Here is a 10,585-nt window from a genome sequence, read left to right as displayed (position 1 = left end):
GTTGAGCCAGGGAGAAGGGCAGGAGTTTGTTTCCCTGTTTAAAATTTGTCATCTTTATTTCTTGATACCCAAATCAGTAAAGTTTGTGAATTGGCAATACATTAAGTGCGACTGCCCAACTCCAGACTGTTCTGCCTGCAGCAGGAAGACTTCAACTGCCTCCTGGCCACTGCTGTCAGGATGAGGGGGATGCCGGTGAAGTGGCAAATGTGGGGTATGCTGAGGCGTGCAGGGCCTGCACGCGTTTCCTGGGTGCTCTGCCTGCGCAGACCTTCCCTGGGATGGGAATGATCCCAGCTCTGGTGATGCGCTCATGCAGGGGGACGCTCAAGCCGCTCCCTAGGGTGGCTCAAGCCGCTCCCCAGGGTGGCTGAGTGATAAACCTCACTGTCTGCCTCCATCCCTCCTGCCAGAATGAGCTTTCTGGAGTGCAGCTTGACAGCTCCATTAGGCAAGACACCACCACAGCCCCTTTTCCATAGTGTTTTTAGAGCTATGAAAGACATCAGCAACGCTGAGCCTCAGGTACGTTTTATTTCAATAACACCCCTCCAGCTCTGCCAGCACTCCCTGCCGGCAGAAGCACTCACTTCTTTTCCCTGTCCAACTGGCAGCAAGAAATCCCACGTCAGGACTGGTTCACTGTTCAGCAGCAGCACTGGTCCTCTTCTGAAACCCAGCTACCCCTTTTCAATAAGAGCCAGGAGGTGGCTGAGCGTGGGCAGGACATGCTCAGGGGGCACCGCTGGCTCCTCGCCCTGCCCAGCAGTCCGAAGCAGAAAGCCATGCATGCCCACAGCACGGGCTGCCCTGTAGTCACGGGTGCAGTCATCCCCCACGTGAGCTGCCTGCTCTGGGGGGACCCCACTGAGGCGCAGGGCTTTCTCAAAGATCCTCCTGTCTGGCTTGGCGAAGCCTGTGTCCTCGGAAGTGAGGACGAATTCAAAGTGGTGCCGCAGGTTGGACTGAGAGAGGACATTTTCCAGCCGGTTATCGAAGTTGGAGACAACCCCCATGTGGAAGCCACGCTGGCAGCACTGGCTCAGGGTCTCACTGGCTCCAGGCAGTACCTCCCAGTTGTGGGCACTGCAGAAGTCATGGTAGAGGTTTTCCGCCATCAGTGTTAGGACTCCGTCTTCATGCACCCCTGAGAGCCTGAAGGTCTGTTTCACAACATCAACCCACCACTGCCGGGAGCTGAGCCCCTGGCTGCGGCCGTAGTTGGGGAAGTGCCGGCTCTGGGCTCTGTACGCCTCCCGGAATGACCGACTGAGCATCTCCGGCTGCACCTGCACCCCATGAGCCCGGGCCTCGGCTGCGTAACTCTCCCCCACCGGCTGCCGCAGCCGCAGCAGCGTGTCCTTCACATCCCAGGTTAGTAAGCGGAGCCTAAGCATGGCTTCAGTAAAGCACAGGGCTAAGGGAAACCTCCAACAAACAGGGAGGGGAGACCCAGGTGCTCTGCCAAAAGCAAGTCAGTGCTGAGCGTGGGTCACAGCCGTTTTATCAGAGGGGGGTGGGCACCGGCCCGTTGCCCGTGTCACACCCACCGCTGTCAGTGTCCCCCGCGGGGGGCCCAGGCACACTCCGGGCGCTGCATGCAGCCACGGCAGGGGAGGAAGGGCCCTGCTCCGAGTCCCAGGGTGCCAAGGCCGGGGCAGCTGCGCCCCCAACGCAGGTGCTGCAGCGGGGTTCTGCGGGGGGGGGGGGGGGGGGGGGGGGCTGGGCGGCCGCAGTCACGGGGGGGAGCGGCTGGGTGGCCGTGGGGGAGGGCGAGCGGGGTCCGCGCCGGTCACACAGCGGCCGGAGGTGCGGGGCGGTGCCGGGGCTCACCGGGCCGGGCTCCGGGAGAGGCGGCCGGGGGTACGCGCAGTCCCGAGGCCCACGGGCCTCCCCGGCTCCGCGCGCACCCACCTCCGCCGCAGCCCGGCCGCCCCGGAAGCTTCGTCACCGGAAGCCCCACCCCGTCACCGGAAGTTCCGCCCTCAGGCCCGTCCGGCCACCGCCTCCTCCTTCAGCCACCGCAGGAGCTGCGGCGCGAAGTACGTGATGATGGCGTCGGCCCCTGCGGAGAGACGAGACGCTGGGGTCGCCCCCGGGGGCGGGTCGGGGCCGGGGAAGCAGGGCTGGGGGCCGCCCGCCTCACCTGCGCGCCTGAAGGCCGTCACCGCCTCCCGCACGGCAGCCTCCAGGCTGAAGGCCCCGGCCTGGGCCCCGTGCCACAGCATGGCGAACTCCCCCGAGACGTGGTACACGGCCAGCGGGTGCGTGGGGTGCTGAGGGGAGCGGGGAGGGCGGTCAGCCGGCGGAGGACAGCCCTCCCCCCGTCCGGAGCCCTCTCCCGCCACCCTGCTGTGCTCCCAGAGGGGCGCCAGCGCCCACCTCTGCCCCTGAAACCCACAGCGCAACCCCTCCGGCCTGGATATCCCATCTGGCCGTGCCAAACGCACCCCTCTCCTGCCTTCCTCCCTCAGGGCCACCCCGTGCCCCTGCTGCCATGCAGAAGGAGCTTACTCGAGCCTTGACGTCCCTCACAAGGTCCAGGTAGGGCATCCCCGGCTTCACCATCAGCATATCTGCTCCCTCACGCACGTCCCGGTCCTGTGAGGGGAACATGTGTGTGATCCCGGCAGCTTGGGGCTGAAGAACATTTTCCACCAAGTTCAGGGGTTTTCCCCAGAAGTTATGACCTGGTGGTTGGTTTTCCCAGGAGGGATCACAGAAGGGTCTGGTGAGCCCCTAATGGCCACAGGAGCCCACAGACAGGCTGTGATGGGGGAGAGCTGACATTCCTCGCCAGACACACAGTTCCTGGGGAAAGCCGCTGGCTGTGTCTCTGGACCTGACACCCCAGGCCACAGCGGGGTACAGTGTCACCTATGCCACAGCTACCAGCACACAGTCCTTGGACCCATGCTGGGGACCAGCTCCCTGGCAGACTGACGGGCCTCATGTTTCTCTTGCTTGTGGAGCAGGATGACCCTTGACCATTTCAGCTGGTGTGCCTCCTACCCCCTTTTGACTCCAAACACCCCCCGATCTTGCTCTCCCCAAACCCTGCTGCACTGCTGGGTGGAAAGGCTTGTCACCTGGGCACCATGTGAGAGTTTTCCAGTCCACAAACCCACGACCCTTAGCACTGTCCCAGGCAGCCCGACCCCAGCTCACTCACCACAGCACGCATTGCCAGGCCCCTGGCACCCGGGGGCAGCTGGTAGCATCGCCTGTCTCCGAAAGCAGGTTTGGATAGTGCAGCATCTCTGATGATGGGCAAAGCAGAGGGCAGGGGATGAGGACCAGCATGTTTCCCCATGCCTCACCTTGTACAGCTTCAGAAACATGAGGACAGACTAGGACAAGTGCCTGAGCCATCAGGGTCACAAAAAGGGGGGCTCTCCTGACCCACCTCAGCACCCCAGGACCACTCCGGGAGGTCCGACAGGCCCAGGCTGGCCCTGGGAGCTGTGCTTCAACACCCACTGCCCTCCCCGTGCCCAGAGTCTGGGGTAAAATAATGTCAGACATTTCCTTTTGCTTTTTTTGAGGTGGGCTCCTCAGTGATGCCCCATCAGGGTCAGGCTGTTCTTGGGACGAGGTCTAATAGCTGACTGAGCTGAGGCTTGTCCCCCACCCTTTGGGGCAGCACTAGCTCCTGGAGCTCCCCTCCTCACTGCTCCTGGCAGCTCCCTCTCTGCCTGCTTTGCCACCAGCACCCAGGATGAGCAGGTTAGGAGGCTGGCCCACCAGCCAGCCTCTCCTGGGCAAGGTGCAGTTGTCTCCCTTTTGCACCGATATGTAGGAGGAGGATGCTCCAATGTGACGAGCCCAAGCTGCGGCCCAGACTCTCACCGAGTCCCCTTCCCCCCAAATAACTACCCAGGAATGCACCTCCCGGCCAGCCTGGTGCTGGCTGGGGACACTCCTGGCAGAGGGACAGACCCACCTGAAGGGACCGTAGAAGCACGAAGCAAACTTGGCACTGTAGCTCATCACGGAGACCTACAGAGGAGAGCGGAGCTGTGAGAGCCAGAAGCTTGGTGCTGCATCCCAGTGCCAGGGCAGTAGTGATTCTCTCCCATGGCTGTTTTATACTCTGCCCCACATCTTCCTTCCCCTGCCAGAGGCCTGGCACCTTGCTGTCCCCATGCCCAGCCAAGGACATTTCCTTCCCATATGCATCAGGGCAGGGAAATGCCCACGGCACATCCTGGGCAAGGTTGGGGTTTACTTCTCCCACTGCTTGCCCGGGTGCTATCGGGTACAGCCTCCCCGTGGATGTCACTCCTGCCCTTGGCACACGCGGATCCCAAGCTCACCTTGTTGCCCAAGTCATTGGAGATCAGCGCTGCCTTGATGGCCGCGATGCGCCCATCCATCATATCTGAGGGGGCAACGATGTGGCAGCCTGCAGGGAAAGACCAGAGATGCTAAGAAGTGCCCGAGGCTTTGACGCTGCCAGCAGAAGGTGACCCCAGGGCCAAAAGTGCCTGCAGCTCTGCTGGAGCTAGTGCCTGGAGGGCAGGGGGAGCCTCCCCCAGCTCGGAACAAAAGCCCTCCCAGTTGGATCCAGCCCGGTTTGCTTTTGGGCCTGCTGAAAGCAAGGTGGGGCAAGTCTGGGAGAGTCAAACTCGGGTACCGCTGGCTGCCAGGGGGATCCCCACCTGCTTTGGCATAGGCCAGTGCCACTTCTGCCAGCCGCTGGCAGCTGATCTCATTCTGGATGGTGCCGTCTTCACGCAGGATGCCTAGGAGACAAACCCTGGGTCACACGAGGAGCTGAACAGCTGGGTGCCTCTATCTCTAGGGTGGGAGTGTGGCTCTCTGGACAGGCTATGGAGATGCTCAGAGCAACAGTGGGGAATGTGTTAAGGAAGCTGGTTAAGGACCAGGAGACCAATGACGCGGTCCTGCAGGGACTGGACACAACACCAGGGTGCTCCAGAGAAGGGAAAACAGAGATGGAGAACAGAGACAGCTCCTCAGACAGATTCAGATGGCCAGAGTGGGTGCATTAACCACCTGTGCCTCCCTCCCCACTGTCCAAACCCAGGAGAGGTCTCCCAAGCTCAGCTGCACCAGTACTGGGGAGCCAAGTCTTGGGGCAGGAGCTGGCTAGACCCCACCAACACATGGAGCTCCTCAGTGGAAAATGGCAAATCCCTGGAGACTCTCAGTGCCAGGAAAATGCCCAAAGAGCAGCCCAGGACCCCAGGCTCTGTGCTCACCGCAGTGCCCATGGGAGGTGTAAGGGCACAAGCAGACATCACAGGCAATTAGCAGCTCTGGGAAGGTGGAGCGGATCTTCTTGATTGCCTGGATGGCAGGTGTGTCCTCTGCATCAGCAGCAGAACCTCTCTCATCCTGTAGGAAGAGAAATGCCTCAGCTCCCACCGACTCATCCATGGCAGCAGTTCTGCCCAGGAAAGGTTTCCTGAATGGTGGGACCCTGTAATGCAGGGCAGCATGACCACCAACGATGGAAAAGGGCAACAGAATAGTGCCTCTGAGCAGTGAGTGCAGGTCTCAGGGCCACCTGTGGGAGCTCTTGGAGCTTTCTGAGTGTTACTACAGTCTCCCATCCCCATCCTGCTCTGCCGAGTGGGGTGCAAGCATGCTCAGAGACCCTGAACTGATCTGATCAGGAACAGCCCCCCTGGCCCAGACCCCTGTGGCCACCCCAAGCCCCCTGCCACCACCACATACACTGACCTTGTGGACCTTGCTGGGCACCCCAAAGATGAGCACACACTTTAGACCATCTTCGATGAGGGGACGCAGCATCCCCTCCAGCTTGTTGACTCCGTACCTGAGCAGGGCAAAGTGAAGGGGGCTGCCAGGCACCCAGACCTGCTCCACGGGGGGAGCTAGTCTGTGACTTGGATGCCGATCTGTGAGTGATCCAGCATCCACACCAAGCAGCAGCAGAGAGCAGGAGTTGCCCAAACACTGGAAGGAACAATCTGGCACCTTATCTGGGGCTACAGGAGGATTATCTACCCGGAGTGAACACTCTCTGCTCTGAAAGGACAAGCATGCTCTGCACTTGGATCTCTTATCTTGATGTCCCTGTTGCAGATCCAGCCCACGTCCCCATAGGGCCACCCCCTGGGGCTTCTCCGACCACAACCTGGCTAATGCGGCAGCAAATGAAGATGGGAGCTGCCAGTCCAGCAAGATCTAATGCAGGACCAGAGCTCATGTCCTTGCATGGGTTTTCTAGCTGCTGCTGGAAACCCCGTTTGCTTTTAACAACCCACACAATGTGCAAGCCCTTTGAACCACTGTGAGATCCTGGCACTGTCCCTGCTAGTTCTGGTACTTTCTTAGCATTCCCAGTGATTCCCTCCAGTCTCTCAGTGGACAAATGCTTCTGCCCTACCTGATGCTGGGGGATCAATCACCAGGGCAGCGACCACAGAGGGTTGCATCACCCCTGGCTCATGCTCATCTCAGGCCATACATCAACCCTGCTCGGGCACAGGGCATGGCAGTGACCGGCATGCAGCTCAGTGGGGCTGGATTCTTACCTGGCTTGTCCAGGGAGGCTGGGGATCGGCTCCACTGCATCAGGGCTGTCACTACAGGAGGTGAATGGGACAGAGTTGTGAGGACTCTGTGTGAGAAGGAAGCTCCTATCCCAGGCTTGTCCATGGGGAATCTGAACCTAAGAGCTCAGGGAGCACCTAAGCCAGTCAACCTGGGCTTGGTTCATCCCTAACCCAGAAAGCCACGGCTCACTCACGTAACAAAAATGGGGTAGATGAGGTTGGAGGCATCAAAAGCGGTTGCTGTACACTGCCAGGAGCGTAGCACAGGGTGGAAGTAGCCGCTGTGAAGAAGAGAGTCTGCCTGCATTTTGGGCTGTCACTAGGAGGATGTGGATGGAGACTCTGAAACACCAAAAGAAACCAGCGGGCTGGTCAGTGGTGGTGTCCTGACAAGCCGCTGCTCTTGGCATGTATGGGGGGAATGAGATCCAGGCAGCCACTGTAGGACTGTCCCTGTCCCATGCCAGGCACACACAGAGAACATGAGCTGCAGTGCAGCCAGCTCCATCCCAACTCTACTGGGTACTGCCCCGTGCCAGCTGGGTGTTGCAGGACCCTGCAGCAGCAGTCACAGCACAGCACTTCCCATAAACAGGCATGATGCCATCTCCTCCCCACAAAACATCCCAATTCTGTGTATGAAACCACCAATTTACAGCCACCAGCGACCTCCAACAGCAGAACCATGTTCACACAGCTCAACACTATCACCTTCCTGAGGCTCCCTCTGTTTTAGCTTGCACAACTGTAACAGCTGTTTTCCAATGATAAGATGGTCATTGCTTAATTCATTTTACTTTTGCTTAATGCTGTATAACTGTGTGATCAGCTTTTGTATACAGAGTAGTAAAAAGCTGTTCTGCGTAGCATGAAGTATTTATGGCCATAGTGTAAAGGTGCAGTTGCAGAAGAGTATGGGCACCAGAGGAGAGAGGCACAGGTTCATCCTGGAGACACCAGGGTTTAAAGCTCCACAGTCACACAAGTCCAGTGGCCACTTACTGCTAGATAAAGAAAACTGGGGAGCTGGGCAAAACTGATTTCAGAGCTAACAAGGAACAATTACTCAATATACATAAATTGTTCGCTATGTTGTTGTTGAGCCTTCTTCTGTAGCAATATTTTCTTCTTCTGTAATAGTGAAATCTAGTAATAATTCTGTGATTAGACCATTAAGATTTAAATTTCCACTAGTGCTAACGTGTGGTTGGTGAGAGCGTGATGGAAGGGGCCGGAGGAGGGCGGCTGCCCTGGGACAAGGCATTTGGCTGCAGCACAAAAGAGAGCGGCTGTTATGGCCCTGGGAACCACAACCTGAACAATGGACTGTTTGTACAGAGCAACTTCAAGGACTTCTGCTGGCTGCACACACAGGGCTACATCTCACAAACACCCCATGCAGAGGAGCCAGGGGTACCCGAGGAGACAAACTGCGAAGTCCCCACTAGAGACCACAGATTTTGTTTTGAGAACTGAAACCTGAGGGAGGTGGGCAAGAGGAGAGCTGGAGATAGGCTTCTGAAAGAGCAAGTGGATTCCTCTGCTAGAACCTCTGGGCAGGGCTTCCCCTGGGAGACAGAGCAGACACAGCTCCCCTGTCTCAGGGGAGCTGCCCTCTGGTCCCCGGTCCCATCCCAGGAGGGGTTCCCCAGGCAATAAACCTCATGAACCCACTGCCCGTGCCTGGCTTTCCCTGGAGAACAAACACAGCTCACAGCATCCCAGGACACAGTCCAGGGATGAAAGTTTTACACTAGCACACATGACACCAGTCAGAAACAGAGCTGTGCAGGAGATGGCTCCATTCTTCTGGAAAAACTTTAATCTGAGGTGTTTCCCTATTTTACACACTCAAGACCCTACAGATAGTGTAATGCTGAGCCAAATTCTCAGTCGCTATCAGGCCAGACCAGTGGATAAGGCACTTGTAATGCAGGGGCATCATGTTCCAGTCCAGGGCTTGAACTGAGTCTCCTGTACCCCCAGCAATCACTTACAGGCTTGCATGTATAAAAACGCTGTGTAAAAAAACCAGATGGTGCTCGCGGGGGATGCAGACCAGCTGACGGGCATGCTGGCAGTGTCACGGAACCACTTGGCAAGTAATTTTTAGCCCTTGGAAAGCTGCCGCTCCAGTCCTTACTCACAGGGAAAGGGACAGCCCTCCGGCGAACTGGAGTCGGCAGCTCCAGCGCAGGGCTCCAGGCAGGCAGCAATCGAGAACAAAGGGCTCAGTGAACAAAACCCACCTCGAGAATCCAAAAAATGCTTTAAACAGTTAATCCCACAGGAGGAAGGGGAGGGGGGACGGGTGGAACCAGAGGCACCAGACTCTGTATGGGACAGATAGAGGCCACAGCTCCAGAAGCTGCCCTCTCCGGGCAAGGAGGAGATGGGCACCCGGCAGAATTGCAAGCGGAGATAACAGCCAAGACGGGTGGGCCCCAGCAGAGCATCCACCTGCTGCAAGGCCAGGGGAGCTGGGGCCCTCCTTACAAGCCCCCACACCCACAGGAGGAGCTGTGGCCAGGCTCCCCTTGCCCATCCAGGGCACCTGGTCAGATGGGGAAGGACAGCAGGGATGCAGAGCAAGGACTGCAAGAGCGCTGTGCTAAGGGGACGTTGCACCACAATATGCTGCACCCTGGAACGGGGCTGTTTCCCACGAGACCCCCTTAGGGCTCCCAGCAGTGCACACACACCTCTTTCTCTGACATTAAAGGCCCAAATCTGGCTTTCTAAGGCAATTTGCTTCATGCACAGCAGAGCATCAGTAAGGAGGAGGTTCAGAACAGGCCTGTAGCTCCCTCTCAAGCAAACAGCTCCGCAGCAGAGTGGTTTCACCTTCTCTTCTTCACACGGGGACTGCTCGAGGGCCAGCCCAAGCCCACAGCACCCCACCTCGCTGCGCCCAAGGAAAGTAGTGACTGCAAACCGAGAGGAGCAGGCACCCGCCGCCCTCCCTTTGCACAAGCCCAAATGAAATGAACTTTAGTGGATGAGCCAAAGCCAGACCCGACACACGCCAGCGGTGAGCTGCAAAGGTCTGTGCCAGCCCCACCGAGCCAGCGGCGTGTCCCTGCCAAGCCAGGAGAAAGCTGCTTCCCAGCCTTTTAGGACACAAGCACATGCTGTCACTGTTCACCTTCAGTCCTGGAGACACGCGAGCTCCCAAAGCCCCAGGTGGAGCAGGGACAGGCTGGAGCGTACTAGGGAAGCAGAGCTCCCTAGGGAGACAACGGAGCTGCAGGTTAATTAACAGTCACTAACAAAGGTCAAGAAATTACAACAGATTGCCTCTTCCAGTTGGGCCGTGGAAATGGGGATATGCAGGGGGTCTGTAATTACAGCGCAGGGCCCAGGACCGATGCCAGCATCACGCGCTGCTGGGTGCCGTTCCCCACGGTAACTGCCGGTTACCGGGCGACACCCGGGCTACCCTTGCTGCCTGCACCCTACCTGCGCCCAAGCGGTGCCTCCTTGCCCGGCCGGGCCCTGCCCGGGGAGCCACGAGCCCTCAGGCCTCCAGGCAGCCCTACATGAGGCCGAGGCCGGGGTCGGGACCTGCTGCCTCCCCAGCGCCAGCACCGACCCCCGACCCCGCTCCCGGCCCCGCTCCCGGTACTCACCGACCGCCTCCGCCGCGTCCCGCTCGGCCCGTGTGATTCTGCCCCGAGCCCTCGCAATTTACATGGCCCCACCCTCTCATTAGCATACCCGCGCCCCTGCAGGAAGGCGGCGGGAAGTCTCGCGCGGCGGAGCGCGGGAGAGGGCTGGGGGCGGGGCGGCGCGGCGGAGGCGGGGTTCGGGCGAGTGTAGGAGTTGGGGTAGGGTTTGGGGTGCTGGGCCGGGGCTGGAGACGGGTTTGGGGTGCCGCGGGGGGGTCACGCAGTCCAGTTTTGCGGTGCTGTGGGGACCTGGAGCCAGGTTTTGGGTTCCAGGGGGACTGGAGGAGGGCTTTGGGGTGCTGTGGGGGCCATGCAGCCCAGTTTTGTGGTGCTTCAGGGACGCGAAGCCAGGTTTTGGGTTCTGGGAGG

The 10,585-nt window shown here is 59.2% G+C and overlaps 2 protein-coding genes across 3 annotated transcripts; both read right to left on the bottom strand.

Moving 5' to 3' along the window:
* Nucleotides 1–513: 513 nt before the first annotated feature.
* HDHD3 (haloacid dehalogenase like hydrolase domain containing 3) lies at nt 514–1,398 on the bottom strand. The gene has a single exon (XM_080402092.1). The coding sequence runs from the start codon at nt 1,395–1,397 to the stop codon at nt 681–683; it is 717 nt and encodes a 238-aa protein (XP_080258218.1). The 5' UTR covers nt 1,398; the 3' UTR covers nt 514–680.
* An 84-nt stretch (nt 1,399–1,482) lies between these two features.
* Nucleotides 1,483–10,286, bottom strand: ALAD (aminolevulinate dehydratase). Of its 2 annotated transcripts, none has more exons than XM_080402090.1 (12): nt 10,178–10,286; nt 6,743–6,890; nt 6,528–6,578; nt 5,710–5,806; nt 5,226–5,361; nt 4,662–4,745; nt 4,317–4,405; nt 3,944–3,999; nt 3,173–3,260; nt 2,515–2,601; nt 2,147–2,276; nt 1,483–2,065 (listed from the first exon to the last, which is right to left on the bottom strand). In XM_080402090.1, the coding sequence occupies exons 2-12, from the start codon at nt 6,853–6,855 to the stop codon at nt 1,986–1,988; spliced, it is 1,011 nt and encodes a 336-aa protein (XP_080258216.1). In that variant the 5' UTR covers nt 6,856–6,890; nt 10,178–10,286; the 3' UTR covers nt 1,483–1,985. The 2 variants fall into 2 exon arrangements, with proteins under 2 accessions (XP_080258216.1, XP_080258217.1); XM_080402091.1 differs by lacking the exon at nt 10,178–10,286 and adding an exon at nt 10,008–10,147.
* Nucleotides 10,287–10,585: the final 299 nt, after the last annotated feature.

This window comes from Falco punctatus (genome assembly GCF_963210335.1).
Source record: "Falco punctatus genome assembly, chromosome: 9".
NCBI classification, from domain to species: Eukaryota; Metazoa; Chordata; class Aves; order Falconiformes; family Falconidae; genus Falco; species Falco punctatus.
Note: the sequence above shows the minus strand (reverse complement) of the source record. Positions and strands in the feature narration are given on the sequence as shown.